Genomic DNA, 21,439 nt, shown 5'->3' with positions numbered 1-21,439 from the left:
CTGAGTGTGTTGTTACAAAGCCAAGGCTCGCTTCTTTGTCATTTCAGTTAGTGTGATTGTGTGTCAATGGCTTTTTTGACCAGATAATGTGAAATAATGAGAAAAAAAATAATTTGCAAATGTGTCCCTAATCCTATGACTATTTCGATATGGCAGATCATTGAATTGGGATATTCTCTGTCCTCAAACAGGGCACTGATTTAGGTCAGCCGTCGGTATCACACAATTACACAATTCATAATTTCAAAATATACTTTATGTACAGTTCATTTCTTTCACCTAGAAATAAATCAAATAGACCAGTTGTGAACAAATCTCTAAAGATACACATACATACTGTATAACCTCTCACCCATTAAGTGAACTTATTCCATAACATATCTTTCTAATCGATACAGATCCCTTATCAACATGCTACATGCCATTGTGACATCCCTTCGTAGTAGGAGACTGAAGCTACTGTATCAACATTCAAGCTGACATTGTATTTCAATCGTTGATTGATTGAGTACAGGTACATAAGCAAAACAAAAACCGTCTCATATTTGGACCCAGTGTTTCTTTCAGGTTGACTTTTACTTTAATATTCTCTCACCAAACAGAGGCACTTGGGGATGGAAGTCCATCAGCAGTCAGGCACACACCCTCAGTGATTACTTCTCAGAAGGCAGATAGATGGGCAGCTCAAGGCTTTCCCAGTCTACTTTAAGTCCGTTGTAATAGGAGGACAAGGAGGAGAGTTTACTGCTCAACAGTGAATGACTGCAGTCCAGTGATGGCTCGGCCCAGGATCAAGGCATGGATGTCATGGGTACCTAGAAGAACAAGCAAACACAACCGCATTGTGGGTAGATTATTTAATAAGAGAAATGTGCAAGTGAGGCTAAACTTTTTAATTTAAATTACATTAGATATTGTAGGGATATATAATACATACATACTGAGAGCACAGGAGGTTGGTGACATCTTAATTGAAGAGGACAGGCTCGTGGTAATGGCTGGAGCTGAATAAGTGGAATGGTATCAAAGAGATGGTTTCCATGTGTTTAATGCCATTCCATTTACTCCATTCCAGACATTATTATGACCCGTCCTTCCCTCAGCAGCCTCCACTGACTGAGAATTATACCACAAAACCAACAAGTAACTGTAACACTTCATTGGTACACTACTGACCTCTGTTGGTCATCCAGTCTCATTGTCTCTCTCCAATCCAGACTACTTTCTGCTCATGTTCCAATCACCTGTTCTCCTATCCAACCTTTCCATCCTTTAAATACCATATTCAATCAATCTTCTCCTCACCTTCGTATGTGTTGACGGCCTCCAGGTTCATGACGTGTCTGATAATGTGGTACTCGTCTGCGATGCCGTTGCCTCCCAACATGTCTCGGGCCTGCCTGGCGATGTCCAGGGACTTCCCACAGCTGTTCCTCTTCAGCATGGAGATCATCTCAGGGGCCGCTCTGAGGGAGGGAAGACACACAGGATAGAGGTCAGTGTTTAATATAATGAAGAAAGATGGACACATACAGTACACACACAGAGATAGTCTCTCTTCACGTATTCAAAATGAAACTAGTACACAGACCAATGTCTGCATAAACACACATTGCAGTCTCTCCTCACATCCAAAAGCAAACATTTCGCTCACTCAGTGGGGACTACACTCACTTCTTGTCATCGATGAGTCTGCCTAGGGCCAGACAGGACTGCAGGCCGATGGTGATCTCTGTCAGCATGTCAGCCATCTTCTTCTGCATCAGCTGGTTCCTGGCCAGGGGCACGCCAAACTGGATCCTGAATGGACCAAAACAAAAGAGAACGAATCAGATGTCAGCAACATAGAATAGGGTCCTAAAATGCTGTAAGAAGAGGCAGGATGGCAGCTTGACTCCCTTCAATACTCTTTGCTACTGAGCTAACGTCTTCCTGAACAAGCTACTTCATCCGTTCATACCAAAAAGTGCTCTGAATGAATAGAGTTGATGACATAATGAGTAGGGAGAGAGGTGTTTACCTGTCCAGTGTGTACTGGCGGGCAGCGTGGAAGCAGAACTCGGCAGCACCTAGAGCTCCCCAGGCGATACCGTAGCGGGCATTATTCAGGCAGCCGAAGGGACCCTGATCAGAAATTAGACATATACAGTATTATATTTTAACAGAGCACCTTTTCTTCATCTTTGTTTTCTAGATCACATCTCAAGAGTTCTCTAAACATACAGTATCTCGGCCAGTAACTTTGATTCAGTCAGAATTGTTCCTATAGTACATCATTTTATTTACAGTATTTCTAAACATCATTATGTGTTTCAGTCCAACAGTTAGGCTTACTCACAGCCAGTCCAGAGACGTTGGGCAACATATTCTCTTGGGGCACCTCCACCTCGTCCATCAGGATCATGCCTGTGGCCGACGCCCGCAGAGAGAACTTGCCCTCGATCTTAGGCGTTGCCAGGCCCTTCATGCCACGCTCCAGGATGAAGCCTCTGATCCTGCCATCCTCACACTTGGCCCAGACCACCGCGATGTCTGCCACGGGTGAGTTGGTGATCCTGGGGAATAGGGGAGAGAATACGCTAAGTCAGTTACCCATAGTGAGAGTTAGGGTATTATAGGTTCAACTACATCATATATGAGGGTAAGCGTATATAATATGGTGGGGGGGGACAAGCAGGGAAAAGCTAAAGGGCCAACTAGAAGAGCTCATAATTATGGCCCTGAGTTTTAATACAAGGGCAATGGGGTTACTGCTTGCATTACGAAACATATATAGAGACGTAACAGTGCCAACAGTCTGGCGTGGGCTTTGCCAACAACTGGTGTAAGGTTACTGCATCTATATATGGATGGCTATGCATGAAGCTGTGCATGAGGTCCCTCTCATAACGTTCTTTCCATAATGAGACAGTCACACGTACATCTAACCTTCATGTCATGCCACCTAAGTTTCCCACAGTGGAGACAACAAACATTGTGGAAGTACTGTTCGTTACACCTGCATTTTTCAGCAGCCATATAACTGAAGGGATATGTCTCCTCATTGGGACATTTTATAGTTGACTCATAACTACTCTACCTACCTAGCCTGGTCTTTCAAAGAAGTTAACTAAAGCAGAAACGTATGTTAACCCAGACTAGAACCTCCCCAGTCAGACATACATGCCGACTGGTCAGATAGATAGACTATTACCCAGGTTAGAAGAACCTTACCATGTCTTGGCTCCGCTGATGGTGAAGGTGCTACTGGACGGGTTGTATTTGGCCTTGGTCTCCATGCCCGCGGGGTCACTGCCGTGGTTGGGCTCAGTCAGGCCGAAACAGCCCAAGATCTCCCCACGAGCTGCAGAATTACAGAGAGAGATGGGATTATGAAGAGGCCTTATCTAACTGGAATATGAGCTCTGCTTCAGTCTGCATTAGTTTCATTCTCACTTTCGCAACACATTTACTTTGTACAACAACTTAGACTTTTGTCTATGTGCCAATATTAACTATGTATAAACACTTGTTGTTTGTTCATCTACGTTATTTTTCTACATACTTATGAACTGAAACCCAACACAGTTTCTAAACCGAAAATGATTGATACTGACCGAACCAACCATTTATTGAGGACATTGATATCGATTATAACGATAAGAATCCTTTACTAGAGGAATGTGAAGTTTGAAATGAAGTAAGTCTGCTAATATGGGCTATTGCTAATGGGACAATTGATAACTGAGTGAGTGCGGGTTTTTCCTTTCTTCAATCGATAGCTACAACATCTAAAGTAGTAGTAGTTTTAAGGGTAATGTAAAAAAGTAACTGGCGCACATTATTGTTATGAATTTATTGTTATTGTGATACTTCAGTCAATTTATCAGGATATGGATTTTTTGTCCATATCGCCCAGCTCTAGTTTCTATACTATGTGTCATTTTACTATGGAATATATAGTAGTTATTGCTTACCTAGCCTGGGTAGCCACTTCTCCTTCTGTTCCTCTGTGCCGTAGGCGTTGATGGGGTGCATGACCAGTGAGGACTGGACACTCATGACTGAGCGGTAGCCACTGTCCACCCTCTCCACCTCCCTGGCAATGAGCCCGTAGGCCACGTAGCTGGTTCCAGCACAACCATAACCTGGGTGAAGAAGAGACAAAGTTGAGGAAGATGGACAGTTAGTGGACTAATCGAGTTGAGGATGAAGATTGAGTATGAACACATCAATAACAGGATGATGCATATTTCACATGTTATTTACCTTGGATGGTTGGCCCCAAGACACCCAGCTCTCCCATCTCTGAGACAATCTCACGGTGGAAATCTGTGGGGGGGAACAAACAAACAGAAAGTGAGCATGAATATAGAGAAGTTCATTGTGTGACATGAGAAGTCTTCTCTCCAGGAATAGCACCTCAGCCTGTGTTTACATTTGTGTCTGTTGGCCAAATGTCAGTGTTTACGTGTGTCTCTGTTGGCCATGTATCAGTGTTGACGTTCGTGTCCTCTGGCCATTTGTCAGTGCCTCAGCTTGTCGCTGTTGGCCTTGACCATGCCTCAGCCTATGCCTGTGCTTACACACTGTGCCAGTGCTTACGTTCGTGTCTGTTGGCCATGACCATGCCTCAGCCTATGTCTGTGCTTACACACTGTGCCAGTGCTTACGTTTGTGTCTGTTGGCCTTGACCATGCCTCAGCCTATGTCTGTGCTTACACACTGTGCCAGTGCTTACGTTTGTGTCTGTTGGCCTTGACCATGCCTCAGCCTATGTCTGTGCTTACACACTGTGCCAGTGCTTACGTTCTTGTCTGTTGGCCATAACCATGCCTCAGCCTATGTCTGTGCTTACACACTGTGCCAGTGCTTACGTTTGTGTCTGTTGGCCTTGACCATGCCTCAGCCTATGTCTGTGCTTACACACTGTGCCAGTGCTTACGTTTGTGTCTGTTGGCCTTGACCATGCCTCAGCCTATGTCTGTGCTTACACACTGTGCCAGTGCTTACGTTCGTGTCTGTTGGCCATGACCATGCCTCAGCCTGTGTCTGTGCTTACTCACTGTGCCAGTGCTTACGTTTGTGTCTGTTGGCCATGACCATGCCTCAGCCTGTGTCTGTGCTTACACACTGGCCAGTGCTTACGTTCGTGTCTGTTGGCCATGATGATGCGTGGCATTAGTTTCTCCTGGCAGTAGGTCCTGAAAGAGTCTCTGATCATCACCTCCTCCTCTGTCAGCAGGCCGTCCAGCTCCAGGGCGTCACGCCAGTTAAACTGCACCTTGGCTGTAGAGGGCCATGGGAATTAGAACATGAGGTGACACAAACATAGTGATGTCATACTGTCCACCACCACGTTTCATAATATAATACACCATGTCTGTATATGTAGCCAGTGGGATCTAGCGGTTAAGTTTACATATGTAATACATTGGTAATGTACACAAGATGTGGTTTGTCCAATACTGTAGCTTTACGAGTTTAACTTTTATAAATGACTTACGTGCTTTTACTGGCTTCTTGGTGACCACTTCGGCTTCTGAAAGAGTCAACGGCACAATAAGTCATCAACCGAGACCAACACAAAAGCATCAATACATTCTAGACACTTAAAAATGTCACTTTAATTACAATCCCATTCTATGTTATTTATTGCTCACATGTAAACTCACCGTTTTGGGCTGGTGAAGCTGCTGCTGTGCCCTGTGCCCGGGAGGCTGAGACTGCAGCACGTTTCCTAGCGTTGGAGAGCAAACGAGTCACAGCACCTCTGAGAGCCATGGTACCCAGTCTGAAAGAAATCACAACACAGGACACATTTAATGGTACACTAAAGGTTATACATTTACAAAACGTGATTTTATCATATTATCCATTTATTTTGAGAAAAATGTATGACATTTAAAACAATGTGATGGTCAAAATCACATTTGAAGCATTTCAGTGACAATACTGTAAGATACTGTACCAATAATGGCAGTTATAATCAAAAGGAAAAAAATCCTATGGTACAGATTCTTGTTTTAATATCATTTTCCTGGTGTTCCTCCATAGCTCTATTTGAACGAATAAGATAAGAAATGTCCTGTTTTATGGTAGCTGTCCTTCATTACACAAGCCTGTTACAAAACATTGTATAACACATGTTGAACAGCAGGTTAAAAAACCCGTTCTAAACAGTAGCAGTAAAAACAGGTCTTCCTCCGCAACAATGTAACATTGCAGTGAGCAACTTCATGCACAACATAGTATCATTACTGTACCTGTTCTTGTCTGATAATTATTTCCGATGATCTGATAACGTCGAATGGTGATGGCCTTATCTCATGCAATGCTGGTTGTTTTGTAATCGCTGCAAAGTGACGTCAAATGGCTGCGTGGGGACAGCTTTTCATCATAACCGAGTCAAGCCAATAGACACGACACCTGTGATGTGGAAGATTATGCAACAGAGTGCGTTATGAAACTTTGATTTTGTTAACCTTGAATTAAAGCATAAAAACAAAAGCATATTATATATTTGCATTATAAAACTATTTAGAGTGTAATGATTCATAAAGTTATGTGTGGGTTAAATACTTTTTGTCATAGATTTTTCTTTTTGGACCTTTTTCCAAAAGTGAAGAATGCCACACTCAAAATGGCGCTAATGTATAGCCATCTGACCGAGGGGCGTTGGCACACTTCCTTCCCATCTCATTGGCTGTGAGTATATAAATGCCACGTTCAAATGCTACTCGGATTTTTTTTTATTTGCCAATTCGTGAAATATGTTCGTCATATGCCGCCTTCAAAACAACTGGCAACTAGGAATTCGTAAATCTCCGACTTCAGTGGTGTCAAGAAAACTGGAAACTCGGAAAAAACGAGCTCCGACTGGGAAATATTATTTTGAACGGTCATCCAACTCGGAATTCCAACTCGGCCTAGAGGGCCGACTTGAAGATCACTGACGTCATTATTTGACCTCGTATATTTCAGAGTTCTCAGTTGTCTTGAATGCACCACTAGATTATAAAAAAATAGGTACAGGTGACAAATGGCCAAATGGCCATGTGCTTCTGAAGACTAGGTTCAAAATACTGTATTTTAACCAAGCCCGAAGAGACCACAATTGTATAGGAGTGTAATATTAAAAGTATTATGCAATTATAGGGTTTATTTACCATAACCATACACATATTTGTTAAAAAAACAAAACAAAAAAACATATTTGTTGAACGTTTTCAATTAAACACATTGAGAAGTGAAATGTAAGCTTTATATTAGGCAGTGGTGGAAAAAGTACACAATTGTCATACTTGAGTAAAAGTAATGATATCTTTAATAGAAAATGACTCAAGTAAAAGTGAATATCACCCAGTAAAATACTACTTGAGTAAAGTCTAAAAGTATTTGGTTATAAATATACTTAAGTATCAAAAGTACATGTAATTGCAAAAATATACATATCAAAAGTAAAAGTATAAATCGTTTCAAATTCCCTACGAGCAAACCAGACAGCACGATGTTCTTTTTTTTAAATTGATGGATAGCCAGGGGAACACTCGAACACTTAGGCAATAGTTTACAAACAAAGCATTTGTGTTAAGGAGTCCTCCAGATAAGAGGCAGTAGGGATGACCTGGGATGTTCTCTTGATAAGTGTATGAATTTTACAATTTTCCTGTCCTGCTAATGTAATGAGTACTTTTGGGTGTCAGGGAAAATGTATGGAGTAAAAATGATATACTTTTCTTTAGGAATGTAGTGAAGTAAAAGTAAAAGTTATCCAAAATATAAACAGTAAAGTACAGATACCCACAAAAACTACTTAAGTAGTACTTTAAAGTATTTTTACTTAAGTACTTTACGCCACTGATATTAGGCTATGTGGCATTAATCAGAATTGAATGACATAAGCCTAAATGTGTTTGTTTGGTGAACAACATGTGTGGTTGGGATATTTTCATATAGAAAAAGTAAATAGCTCAACAGGATACTTTGAATAGATCGGTTTGCTGAATGAAATGTGTGTATAATGATTACAGTTGTCAATGCAAATTAACAACAACATAAAATGCATTATGCAGAAATGATTCATTAGGCAAACATGATTACTTCCAAGCATTCAAAGGCCAGGAAACTAAATATAAGTGTAACCTCCTTCATTATTCATGGTATGTTATGTTAGACGAATCTTGGCATAGTTCATCCACATGACACCCCTGAAAGCAAGGATAGGGTTGTCAGGGCTGACCACAATAGCCTCTATTTGCTATGTCACCCGGCCTACACGGTTGCCGAGGTAGGATCTCTCTCTCTCTTAAATCAATTGAAAGGGGCTTTATTGGCATGGGAAACATGTGTTTACATTGCCAAAACAAGTGAAATAAACAATAAACAAAAGTGAGAAGATACAAAACAACATCAACAAAAAACGATTTGATTTTAACAGTAAATATTGCACTGAAAAAGGTTTAAAAAAAGATAAAGACATTTCAAGTGTTATATTATCAGCTATGTACAGTGTTTTAGCAATGTGCAAAATAATTGTGGTACGAATAGTAGGGGAAGATAAATATGAAATTGGTGGTATTTACAATGTTGTTTGTGCTCCACTGGTTGCCCTTTTCTCAAGGTAATGGGCCACAAATCGTGTTGCTATGAATGCACACTGCAGTATTTCACCTACCAAATATGGGAGTTTATCAATGTTTGATTGTTTTCAAATTCTTTGTGGGTCTGTGTGATCTGTGGGAAATATGTATCTCTAATGTGGTCATTCATTTGGAAGGTTAGGAAGTGCAGCTTAGTTTCCACCTCATTTTGTGGGCAGTGGGCACATAGCCTGTCCTCTCTCGAGAGTCAGGAATGCCTACGGCGACCTCTATCAATAGCAAGGCTATGCTCACTGTCTGTACATAGTAAAGGATTTTCTTAATTTTGGGTCAGTCACAGTGGTCCTGTATTCTGCCACTGTTTACTCTCTGTTTAGGGACAGATAGGGTTCCAATTTTCTCAGTTTCTTGGTTGATTCTTTCCAGGGTGTCAAGTAATTGTGTTGCTGTCCTGAAGCTCTGTTGGGTCGTTTTATGTTTGTGAACAGAGCCAGCTGGCTGAGGAGACTTTTCTTTAGGTTTGTCTCTCTGCAGGTGAGAGCTTTGTGGTGGAACGTGTCGACATTGTTTCCTTTTAGGTGGTCGTATAATTGAACAGCTCTTTTCTGGTGGGTTTAGTCCTAATGCCTGTATGCATTGTTTGGGGTTTTGCGTTGTACACAAAGTATATTTTGGGGTGTTTGTTCCATTTTGTGAATTATTGGTTGCTGAGGGGACCCCAGACCGCACAACCATAGAGGGCAATGGGTTCTATAACTGATTAAAATATTTTTAGCCACAAACTGTTAGGGCCTACATAAAGCTGTCGCAACAGCAGTCCCAACACCTTACCACTGCTACACCTGGCTATCAGCGGAGCCTTGTCTGGCAGCGAAACAGTTAATTCAGCTTCATTTGCTGACTTTAAAAAAACATAGCTGCTATTAAACAAATATGGTTTCTAATGACAATTGAGATGTACAAACTGTGGCATAAGGGGACGACAAGTGGATAAAAGGCAATCCGTGATTTCGATTAAGACATTAATGAGCGAGTTAGGACGGACGTAGTCAATATAACAATTTTTAAGCACTTTTGAAATGTACAGCGACAGAATTCAGAACATGGGCAGTTCTTACAGTGTTCTCCCTGTACACCAAGTCAGAACCATATAATAAATAAAGGGGCATATAAACACACAATGAAAGCTCTTACAATATTCTCTAAAATCTTTCTCTAAAACAGGCTATAGGCTACATGTGCACCACCAAGTCAGAACAGTAGGCGAAATTAAGAGGGGTAAATAGACCAAATTATTAGGGTGAGGCACATGGGCCACTAACAGCAGCATACAATACATTTTTGGACTCACCTTGTTGTGCTGTGCTCACTTGAACAGGAAGGTGGTGTGACGGTCCTTCGTGGGCAAATTTTGCTATCAAAATTTGGCATTCTCTGGATTTATGGTGCTTTCAAAACATCTGGAAACTCTGAAAAAAACACAGTCGAAATATGATGATGTCATTGATCTTCAGGTCGTAGCTCTAGAAAGAGGCCAGATTTACAATTCCGAGTTGGATGACCATTCAAAACTTATTTTCCCAGTCGGAGCTTGCTTATTCCCGACTTCCCAGTTGTCTTGAACTCACTGAAGTCAAGTTTTCGCAGTTACGAGTTAACAGTTGTTTTGAGCACGGCACAAATCACACTTCATTGACAGCATTGACCATGTTGAACGTTTATCATTTTAAATTTGGAAAATCCCAGATTTGGGACCCCACAGCCACTGTCACTGATTCCTTCCAAACCACTCATTGTTGAATTTACGATTTCCAACTTGTTGTGTAATGTTTATGTCCAATGGCCGATGAGCACCGATACGTTTTATCTATACTTTTTCTTCATTATATATCTTTGTATGACAAGGACTAAAAAGGATTTGCTAGTAGATTGTCGACTTCATTCATGATGATGACTGCTAGCTAGGATTTTGAAAGTATGAAGTTGACATGATCAGTCCGATCAATGCTACTGTAGATATAACATGATTTGATGCCATTTTATCTGTGGCCAATGACCTTGAGCCTTCTTGGATGGGAACTTCTAATTTAACTCTATGGCAGCATCCAAAGTGCTAGAATGTTCGAGGTCTACCCTTAGACTTGGAGGTGAAGTAGTGTCCCCATGAGTGACAGAACACTGAGCCAATCGCGGCGTAAAGTTCTGTACGTCCTGTTGGCTTGATCCACCACCACAGAAAGCACTTAGCTAGGCTGAAACACTGTCATTATGGAGCTGCCTTACTCAAGAAAACAAAAATAGACCATGTTTGTATGTGGCTCTATTAACTCCATTATATATATATTTTTTTTTTACATTGTTTGCAAACTGATATGTGACACACATTAATGACAAAATTACATGCAAAACAGGCAAGACCCCCAAAAATGTGGTGAATTAGCATACCTCTTCCCTGTGTAACACCTAGAGGGCAACCAGTCGGTCCATCTCCTTTATACCATGTTTCTGGCAGGATGACAATGTCTATATTCCTGATTTCCTTGGTGAAGTCTGGGTTTCTGCTCTTTAGGTGAAAAGCCTCAGAACCCCTTCTCTCTCTCTCTCTCTCTCTCTCTCTCTCTGTCTCTCTCTCTGTCTCTCTCTCTGTCTCTCTCTCTCTCTCTCTCTCTCTCTCTCTCTCTGTCTCTCTCTCTCTCTCTCTCTCTCTCTCTCTCTCTATTTTAACACAAGTGCTCTCTTTCTTCCTCTCTTCACTGCATGCACCTTTTTACTGTTTGCATTCTTTTCGATTTTGTTTGCTGTCAAGTGAATTTTTCCACTCCAAGCTGTGAGAGATCTCCTTTAAGTTTTAACAACTTACAGTCTCTATATTTTATTTGCATGTTGTAAAGAATAATTTTGCCTAATGATTTTTACATTAAAATAGGCTATTCACAGTGTCTGACAGCACAACCCTTCTTCACATTCCTTTGAAGTGGCAGCAAGGACTAAATAGTTTTGGTCCGGCCTTCAGGGTTATTTAATTGGCCGAGCAAGCTGTCAGTTGTTCGTTTTTATAGCTGATTGGCCACTGTCTCTCTCTCTCGTGGTATGGAATGTATCATGATTTGGGATGGGTCTTGCCACACACAGTACGTTCGGTTTTGACGGCGAATAGGGAATCGCTCACTGTGTTATTGATGTTTTTTTTTTCGACATTTCCATGGTAACTGTCCAAAATTTGATCAGCAGGCAGCAGCGAGAACACCCAAATATTCAACCATGGAGATAAACGAGAAGAACCCGACTCCGGACTCGAAATATGGTAAGAAATGTTCCCTTTCTTCGCATTCTCTTCGCACCGTTATTTTTGAAAAAAGGGGTGTGGGTGGAAAAAAATGGAAACAATGACTCGTGAATGATGGGTGGGGACCGGCCGCGTGTGTCCCACTCTCCCATACAGATTTACATCGCAACATCATCATAATCAGCGTGCAGAATAATACTTTACGTTTCCCATTAAAAATACCATTTACAAATAATCAATCCTGCATTTATCAAAGGCTTGCAGCTGTGCTGTTTCAGCCTACATCTATCAAGAGATGCGCTGTTTATGTTCAATTTAAGGACTAAGTGATATTCATTGTTGCCCTATTATGTACACTGATCATATGGAAATGAATAACCCCCTATGGCCTAGGCCAATATGTCTCCCACATGGTCCGTTGTTCCCACTAAATGGAATCAGAAGAATCAGGAAGCAAAGTCGGATAGTCTATTCTACAGCCTTTGTCCATTTGACTTTAACCAGTATATAGGACAAAGCTATTAGTCAAATGTTGCTTTGCGGGCAATCATTAATTCATTGCCAATTCATTTCTATGACAGAATAATCAATAGAGTGAATGTGTACTGACAGCTTATAACGGTGAGGTTTGCTCAGTCTGCTCTCTCACAGAAGCAGAAGTTGTTTGTGTGACAACACCCATGTGGTGATATCTAGAATACCATATGGTTATTACTCACACTCACACTCACACACACACTCACACATACACATACACATACACCACCGCAGCGGAAACAATTGGCCCTCAGCTATAGTGCATCATTAACAGTGATTTATTTAAGTTTTGCCATAACGACTTTCTAAAATGTCACTCATTGCGTGGCATGTCACATGTCTCTCAAGAGGTACACAGATAGTCAGCCTGTCCTTCGCTGCAGTTGCACTTCCAAATGGTGGTTGGACTTTGGTTTGAGTTGTTGTTCAGAAGATCTGTTGAGTCATCGAGGTCCTCCATCCTGTTTAGCCTTAATCCCTCCACTCAATGTCATCACATGTTGGAATAGACCTGCACTTCAAACCTCAACTGATTACCAACATAGCAGGCTTACAATACGTTGTCGGTAATTCAGCATTTAGGCCCCACCCTAGTCATATTATGATGAAGATAGAGGCCTAGGTTTGTAATAATATATATAATATATATATGCCATTTAACAGACACTTTTATCCAAAGCGACTTACAGTCATTAATTCCAATGTAATCTAAGTCATGTTAAATTGGATTCACTGATATCCATTCAGTATGACTAGTTTGTAAGAAAGGGAGTGAGAAACGGACAATAGTTGACTTATAGGCACATTCTCTATGGCAGGGTTCCCCAACTGGCAGGTGATTTTATTTGGCCACCCAAGTTATCTGAGCCAAACAAAAATGTATTTGAATAATCATCATTTTTGGTTGGAATTTTCATTGGTGGACATAAGACAGTAAAAACACCAGAAAATCAGCTCCAAGTGATTTTAATTTTGGAAATCTGTTACAAGGTATTCCCACGCATAATAGAGAGACATGATCATATACAAATGTAAACAAGGTTTGAAATGATTATGTTATTATCTGTTTGGGCTTCTTGCAGTCAATTTGCAGTCTACAAATGATTTGTAACTATGTTCCGGCCCACCGACCATCCGCTCAAGAAAAAATAGTCCTGAATCTAGTTGATGATCCCTGCTCTATGGTTTATCTAAGGAGCCACTGATGTCAGTACAGTATCCTTGTGACTTTCCTGTTGCCATGTAAACAGGCCTTGTCCTCAGTCAGCTCCCTACCCCCACATCACACATCAGCCAGAAAGGTCATAAACTGAACGGAAGGCCTTTAAACCAATGTTTCAGGTACCTATAGAGAGTCAAAGCCTGGATCCCAGTTTTCTGCTAGCCAGGGCCTGTATCCATAAAGTGTCTCAGAGTAGAAGTGCTGATCTATGAGGTAGGAGTGCTGATCTAGGAGGAGGAGTGGTGATCTAGGAGGAGGAGGGCTGATCTAGGAGGTAGGAGTGCTGATCTAGGAGGAGGAGTGCTGATCTAGGAGGAGGAGTGCTGATCAAGGAGGAGGAGTGCTGATCTAGGAGGAGGAGTACTGATCTATGAGGTAGGAGTGCTGATCTAGGAGGAGGGCTGATCTAGGAGGTAGGAGTGCTGATCTAGGAGGAGGAGTGCTGATCAAGGAGGAGGAGTGCTGATCTAGGAGGAGGAGTGCTGATCTATGAGGTAGGAGTGCTGATCTAGGAGGAGGAGTGCTGATCTAGGAGGAGGGCTGATCTAGGAGGTAGGAGTGCTGATCTAGGAGGTAGGAGTGCTGATCTAGGAGGTAGGAGTGCTGATCTAGGAGGTAGGAGTGCTGATCTAGGAGGTAGGAGTGCTGATCTAGGAGGTAGGAGTGCTGATCTAGGAGGTAGGAGTGCTAGGAGTGCTGATCTAGGAGGTAGGAGTGCTGATCTAGGAGGTAGGAGTGCTGATCTAGGAGGTAGGAGTGCTGATCTAGGAGGAGGAGTTGATCTAGGAGGAGTGCTGATCTATGAGGTAGGAGTGCTGATCTAGGAGGTAGGAGTGCTGATCTAGGAGGTAGGAGTGCTGATCTAGGAGGATGAGTGCTGATCTAGGAGGTAGGAGTGCTGATCTAGAAGGTATGAGTGTTGATCTAGGAGGTAGGAGTGCTGATCTAGGAGGTAGGAGTGCTGATCTAGGAGGATGAGTGCTGATCTATGAGGTAGGAGTGCTGATCTAGAAGGTAGGAGTGCTGATCAAGGAGGAGGAGTGCTGATCTAGGAGGAGGAGTGCTGATCTAGGAGGAGGAGTGCTGATCTAGGAGGTAGGAGTGCTGATCTAGGAGGAGGAGTGCTGATCTAGGAGGAGGAGTGCTGATCTAGGAGGTAGGAGTGCTGATCTAGGAGGTAGGAGTGCTGATCTAGGAGGTAGGAGTGCTGATCTAGGAGGTAGGAGTGCTGATCTAGGAGGTAGGAGTGGAGTGCTGATCTATGAGGTAGGAGTGCTGATCTAGGAGGTAGGAGTGCTGATCTAGGAGGTAGGAGTGCTGATCTAGAATGTAGGAGTGCTGATCAAGGAGGAGGGTGCTGATCTAGGAGGAGGAGTGCTGATCTAGGAGGTAGGAGTGCTGATCTAGGAGGTAGGAGTGCTGATCTATGAGGTAGGAGTGCTGATCTAGGAGGAGGAGTGCTGATCTAGGAGGTAGGAGTGCTGATCTAGGAGGTAGGAGTGCTGATCTAGGAGGTAGGAGTGCTGATCTAGGAGGTAGGAGTGCTGATCTAGGAGGTAGGAGTGCTGATCTAGGAGGTAGGAGTGCTGATCTAGGAGGGAGTGCTGATCTAGGAGGTAGGAGTGCTGATCTAGGAGGTAGGAGTGCTGATCTAGGAGGTAGGAGTGCTGATCTAGGAGGTAGGAGTGCTGATCTAGGAGGTAGGAGTGCTGATCTAGGAGGTAGGAGTGCTGATCTAGGAGGTAGGAGTGCTGATCTAGGAGGGAGGTAGGAGTGCTGATCTAGGAGGAGGAGTGCTGATCTAGGAGGTAGGAGTGCTGATCTAGAGGTAGGAGTGCTGATCTAGGAGGAGGAGTGCTGATCTAGGAGGAGGAGTGCTGATCTAGAAGGTAGGAGTGCTGATCTAGGAGGAGGAGTGCTATATAGGAGGAGGAGTGCTGATCTAGGAGGTAGGAGTGCTGATCTAGAAGGTAGGAGTGCTGATCTAGGAGGTAGGAGTGCTGATCTAGGAGGTAGGAGTGCTGATCTAGGAGGTAGGAGTGCTGATCTTGGAGGAGGAGTGCTGATCTATGAGGTAGGAGTGCTGATCTAGGAGGTAGGAGTGCTGATCTAGGAGGTAGGAGTACTGATCTAGAATGTAGGAGTGCTGATCAAGGAGGAGGAGTGCTGATCTAGGAGGAGGAGTGCTGATCTATGAGGTAGGAGTGCTGATCTAGGAGGTAGCAGTGCTGATCTATGAGGTAGGAGTGCTGATCTATGAGGTAGGAGTGCTGATCTAGGAGGTAGGAGTGCTGATCTAGGAGGTAGCAGTGCTGATCTAGGAGGTAGGGGTGCTGATCTAGGAGGATCTAGGAGGTAGGAGTGCTGATCTAGGAGGTAGGAGTGCTGATCTATGAGGTAGGAGTGCTGATCTAGGAGGTAGGAGTGCTGATCTAGGAGGTAGGAGTGCTGATCTAGGAGGATGAGTGCTGATCTAGGAGGTAGCAGTGCTGATCTAGGAGGAGGAGTGCTGATCTAGAAGGTAGTAGTGCTGATCTAGGAGGATGAGTGCTGATCTAGGAGGTAGCAGTGCTGATCTAGGAGGAGGTAGGAGGAGTGCTGATCTATGAGGTAGGAGTGCTGATCTATGAGGTAGGAGTGCTGATCTTGGAGGAGGAGTGCTGATCTATGAGGTAGGAGTGCTGATCTAGAAGGTAGGAGTGCTGATCTAGGAGGATGAGTGCTGATCTAGGAGGTAGCAGTGCTGATCTATGAGGTAGGAGTGCTGATCTATGAGGTAGGAGTGCTGATCTAGGAGGTAGGAGTGCTGATCTAGGAGGTAGGAGTGCTGATCTTGGAGGAGGAGTGCTGATCTATGAGGTAGGAGTGCTGATCAAGGAGGAGGAGTGCTGATCAAGGAGGAGGAGTGCTGATCTAGGAGGAGGAGTGCTGATCTATGAGGTAGGAGTGCTGATCTAGGAGGAGGAGTGCTGATCTAGGAGGAGGAGTGCTGATCTAGGAGGTAGGAGTGCTGATCTAGGAGGAGGAGTGCTGATATAGGAGGAGGAGTGCTGATCTAGGAGGTAGGAGTGCTGATCTAGGAGGAGGAGTGCTGATCTAGGAGGTAGCAGTGCTGATCTAGGAGGTAGGAGTGCTGATCTAGGAGGAGGAGTGCTGATCTAGAAGGTAGGAGTGCTGATCTAGGAGGAGGAGTGCTGATCTATGAGGTAGGAGTGCTGATCTAGGAGGAGGAGGGCTGATCTAGGAGGTAGGAGTGCTGATCTAGGAGGTAGGAGTGCTGATCTAGGAGGTAGCAGTGCTGATCTAGGAGGTAGGGGTGCTGATCTAGGAGGTATGAGTGCTGATCTAGGAGGTAGGAGTGCTGATCTAGGAGGTAGGAGTGCTGATCTAGGAGGAGGAGTGCTGATCTAGGAGGAGGAGTGCTGATCTAGGAGGAGGAGTGCTGATCTAGGAGGCTGATCTAGGAGGTAGGAGTGCTGATCTAGGAGGTAGGAGTGCTGATCTAGGAGGAGGAGTGCTGATCTAGGAGGAGGAGTGCTGATCTAGGTAGGAGTGCTGATCTAGGAGGAGTGCTGATCTATAGGAGGTAGGAGTGCTGATCTAGGAGGTAGGAGTGCTGATCTAGGAGGTAGGAGTGCTGATCTAGGAGGTAGGAGTGCTGATCTAGGAGGAGGAGTGCTGATCTAGGAGGTAGGAGTGCTGATCTAGAGGAGGAGTGCTGATCTAGGAGGTAGGAGTGCTGATCTAGGAGGAGGAGCTGATCTATGAGGAGTGCTGATCTAGGAGGTAGGAGTGCTGATCTAGGAGGAGGAGTGCTGATCTAGGAGGTAGAGTGCTGATCTAGTGCTGGAGGTAGGGGTGCTGATCTAGGAGGTATGAGTGCTGATCTAGGAGGTAGCAGTGCTGATCTATGAGGTAGGAGTGCTGATCTAGGAGGTAGGAGTGCTGATCTAGGAGGAGGAGTGCTGATCTAGGAGGAGGAGTGCTGATCTAGGAGGTAGCAGTGCTGATCTAGGAGGTAGGAGTGCTGATCTAGGAGGTAGGAGTGCTGATCTAGGAGGTAGGAGTGCTGATCTAGGAGGTAGGAGTGCTGATCTAGGAGGAGTGTTGATCTAGGAGGAGTGCTGATCTATGAGGTAGGAGTGCTGATCTATGAGGTAGGAGTGCTGATCTAGGAGGTAGGAGTGCTGATCTAGGAGGTAGGAGTGCTGATCTAGGAGGATCTAGGAGGTAGGAGTGCTGATCTAGGAGGTAGGAGTGCTGATCTAGGAGGATGAGTGCTGATCTATGAGGTAGGAGTGCTGATCTAGAAGGTATGAGTGTTGATCTAGGAGGTAGGAGTGCTGATCTAGGAGGTAGGAGTGCTGATCTAGGAGGATGAGTGCTGATCTATGAGGTAGGAGTGCTGATCTAGAAGGTAGGAGTGCTGATCAAGGAGGAGGAGTGCTGATCTAGGAGGAGGAGTGCTGATCTAGAAGGTAGGAGTGCTGATCTAGGAGGAGTGGAGGAGTGCTGATCTATAGGAGGATGAGTGCTGATCTATGAGGTAGGAGTGCTGATCTAGAAGGTAGGAGTGCTGATCAAGGAGGAGGAGTGCTGATCTAGGAGGAGGAGTGCTGATCTAGAAGGTAGGAGTGCTGATCTAGGAGGTAGGAGTGCTGATCTAGGAGGTAGGAGTGCTGATCTAGGAGGTAGGAGTGCTGATCTTGGAGGAGGAGTGCTGATCTATGAGGTAGGAGTGCTGATCTATGAGGTAGGAGTGCTGATCTAGGAGGTAGGAGTGCTGATCTAGGAGGTAGGAGTGCTGATCTAGGAGGAGGAGTGCTGATCTAGGAGGAGGAGTGCTGATCTAGGAGGTAGCAGTGCTGATCTAGGAGGTAGGAGTGCTGATCTAGGAGGTAGGAGTGCTGATCTAGGAGGTAGGAGTGCTGATCTAGAAGGTAGGAGTGCTGATCTAGGAGGTAGGAGTGCTGATCTAGGAGGAGTGTTGATCTAGGAGGAGTGCTGATCTATGAGGTAGGAGTGCTGATCTAGGAGGTAGGAGTGCTGATCTAGGAGGTAGGAGTGCTGATCTAGGAGGATGAGTGCTGATCTAGGAGGTAGGAGTGCTGATCTAGAAGGTATGAGTGTTGATCTAGGAGGTAGGAGTGCTGATCTAGGAGGTAGGAGTGCTGATCTAGGAGGATGAGTGCTGATCTATGAGGTAGGAGTGCTGATCTAGAAGGTAGGAGTGCTGATCAAGGAGGAGGAGTGCTGATCTAGGAGGAGGAGTGCTGATCTAGAAGGTAGGAGTGCTGATCTAGGAGGAGGAGTGCTATATAGGAGGAGGAGTGCTGATCTAGGAGGTAGGAGTGCTGATCTAGAAGGTAGGAGTGCTGATCTAGGAGGTAGGAGTGCTGATCTAGGAGGTAGGAGTGCTGATCTAGGAGGTAGGAGTGCTGATCTAGGAGGTAGGAGTGCTGATCTTGGAGGAGGAGTGCTGATCTATGAGGTAGGAGTGCTGATCTAGGAGGTAGGAGTGCTGATCTAGGAGGTAGGAGTACTGATCTAGAATGTAGGAGTGCTGATCAAGGAGGAGGAGTGCTGATCTAGGAGGAGGAGTGCTGATCTATGAGGTAGGAGTGCTGATCTAGGAGGTAGCAGTGCTGATCTATGAGGTAGGAGTGCTGATCTATGAGGTAGGAGTGCTGATCTAGGAGGTAGGAGTGCTGATCTAGGAGGTAGCAGTGCTGATCTAGGAGGTAGGGGTGCTGATCTAGGAGGTAGGAGTGCTGATCTAGGAGGTAGGAGTGCTGATCTATGAGGTAGGAGTGCTGATCTAGGAGGTAGGAGTGCTGATCTAGGAGGTAGGAGTGCTGATCTAGGAGGATGAGTGCTGATCTAGGAGGTAGCAGTGCTGATCTAGGAGGAGGAGTGCTGATCTAGAAGGTAGGAGTGCTGATCTAGGAGGATGAGTGCTGATCTAGGAGGTAGCAGTGCTGATCTATGAGGTAGGAGTGCTGATCTATGAGGTAGGAGTGCTGATCTATGAGGTAGGAGTGCTGATCTTGGAGGAGGAGTGCTGATCTATGAGGTAGGAGTGCTGATCTAGAAGGTAGGAGTGCTGATCTAGGAGGATGAGTGCTGATCTAGGAGGTAGCAGTGCTGATCTATGAGGTAGGAGTGCTGATCTATGAGGTAGGAGTGCTGATCTAGGAGGTAGGAGTGCTGATCTAGGAGGTAGGAGTGCTGATCTTGGAGGAGGAGTGCTGATCTATGAGGTAGGAGTGCTGATCAAGGAGGAGGAGTGCTGATCAAGGAGGAGGAGTGCTGATCTAGGAGGAGGAGTGCTGATCTATGAGGTAGGAGTGCTGATCTAGGAGGAGGAGTGCTATATAGGAGGAGGAGTGCTGATCTAGGAGGTAGGAGTGCTGATCTAGGAGGAGGAGTGCTATATAGGAGGAGGAGTGCTGATCTAGGAGGTAGGAGTGCTGATCTAGAAGGTAGGAGTGCTGATCTAGGAGGTAGCAGTGCTGATCTAGGAGGTAGGAGTGCTGATCTAGGAGGAGGAGTGCTGATCTAGAAGGTAGGAGTGCTGATCTAGGAGGAGGAGTGCTGATCTATGAGGTAGGAGTGCTGATCTAGGAGGAGGAGGGCTGATCTAGGAGGTAGGAGTGCTGATCTAGGAGGTAGGAGTGCTGATCTAGGAGGTAGGAGTGCTGATCTAGGAGGTAGCAGTGCTGATCTAGGAGGTAGGGGTGCTGATCTAGGAGGTATGAGTGCTGATCTAGGAGGTAGCAGTGCTGATCTATGAGGTAGGAGTGCTGATCTAGGAGGTAGGAGTGCTGATCTAGGAGGAGGAGTGCTGATCTAGGAGGAGGAGTGCTGATCTAGGAGGTAGCAGTGCTGATCTAGGAGGTAGGAGTGCTGATCTAGGAGGTAGGAGTGCTGATCTAGGAGGTAGGAGTGCTGATCTAGGAGGTAGGAGTGCTGATCTAGGAGGAGTGTTGATCTAGGAGGAGTGCTGATCTATGAGGTAGGAGTGCTGATCTATGAGGTAGGAGTGCTGATCTAGGAGGTAGGAGTGCTGATCTAGGAGGTAGGAGTGCTGATCTAGGAGGATCTAGGAGGTAGGAGTGCTGATCTAGGAGGTAGGAGTGCTGATCTAGGAGGATGAGTGCTGATCTATGAGGTAGGAGTGCTGATCTAGAAGGTATGAGTGTTGATCTAGGAGGTAGGAGTGCTGATCTAGGAGGTAGGAGTGCTGATCTAGGAGGATGAGTGCTGATCTATGAGGTAGGAGTGCTGATCTAGAAGGTAGGAGTGCTGATCAAGGAGGAGGAGTGCTGATCTAGGAGGAGGAGTGCTGATCTAGAAGGTAGGAGTGCTGATCTAGGAGGAGGAGTGCTATATAGGAGGATGAGTGCTGATCTATGAGGTAGGAGTGCTGATCTAGAAGGTAGGAGTGCTGATCAAGGAGGAGGAGTGCTGATCTAGGAGGAGGAGTGCTGATCTAGGAGGTAGGAGTGCTGATCTAGGAGGTAGGAGTGCTGATCTTGGAGGAGGAGTGCTGATCTATGAGGTAGGAGTGCTGATCTAGGAGGTAGGAGTGCTGATCTAGGAGGTAGGAGTACTGATCTAGAATGTAGGAGTGCTGATCAAGGAGGAGGAGTGCTGATCTAGGAGGAGGAGTGCTGATCTATGAGGTAGGAGTGCTGATCTAGGAGGTAGCAGTGCTGATCTATGAGGTAGGAGTGCTGATCTATGAGGTAGGAGTGCTGATCTAGGAGGTAGGAGTGCTGATCTAGGAGGTAGCAGTGCTGATCTAGGAGG

The 21,439-nt window shown here is 44.8% G+C and overlaps 2 protein-coding genes across 6 annotated transcripts in view; one reads left to right on the top strand and one right to left on the bottom strand.

Annotated features, from left to right (window-relative positions):
• Positions 1-238: 238 nt before the first annotated feature.
• Positions 239-6,407, bottom strand: gcdha (glutaryl-CoA dehydrogenase a). 4 transcript variants are annotated; one of them, XM_065001425.1, is made up of 13 exons: positions 6,246-6,407; positions 5,655-5,773; positions 5,486-5,521; positions 5,128-5,268; positions 4,249-4,311; positions 3,957-4,127; positions 3,214-3,343; positions 2,339-2,555; positions 2,021-2,124; positions 1,675-1,800; positions 1,306-1,466; positions 938-1,004; positions 239-815 (listed from the first exon to the last, which is right to left on the bottom strand). In XM_065001425.1, the coding sequence occupies exons 2-13, from the start codon at positions 5,761-5,763 to the stop codon at positions 806-808; spliced, it is 1,335 nt and encodes a 444-aa protein (XP_064857497.1). In that variant the 5' UTR covers positions 5,764-5,773; positions 6,246-6,407; the 3' UTR covers positions 239-805. The 4 variants fall into 4 exon arrangements, with proteins under 4 accessions (XP_064857497.1, XP_064857496.1, XP_064857498.1 ...); XM_065001424.1 differs by having other exon boundaries at positions 942-1,004; XM_065001426.1 differs by lacking the exon at positions 938-1,004 and having other exon boundaries at positions 6,246-6,404.
• Positions 6,408-11,723: 5,316 nt separating this feature from the next.
• The window catches only part of slc44a2 (solute carrier family 44 member 2 (CTL2 blood group)), a 45,495-nt gene continuing 35,779 nt past the window's right edge, over positions 11,724-21,439 (top strand). Inside the window, exon 1 of one of the 2 annotated variants that reach the window (XM_065001419.1) lies at positions 11,724-11,886. In XM_065001419.1, the coding sequence (XP_064857491.1) occupies positions 11,844-11,886 (43 nt within the window). In that variant the 5' untranslated portion in view covers positions 11,724-11,843. The remainder of the gene's footprint in view (positions 11,887-21,439) is intronic. The other variant, XM_065001421.1, reaches the window with a different exon arrangement.

This window comes from Oncorhynchus nerka, linkage group LG15, assembly GCF_034236695.1.
Source record: "Oncorhynchus nerka isolate Pitt River linkage group LG15, Oner_Uvic_2.0, whole genome shotgun sequence".
Taxonomy (NCBI): Eukaryota; Metazoa; Chordata; class Actinopteri; order Salmoniformes; family Salmonidae; genus Oncorhynchus; species Oncorhynchus nerka.
This window is presented reverse-complemented; position numbering and strand designations above follow the sequence as displayed.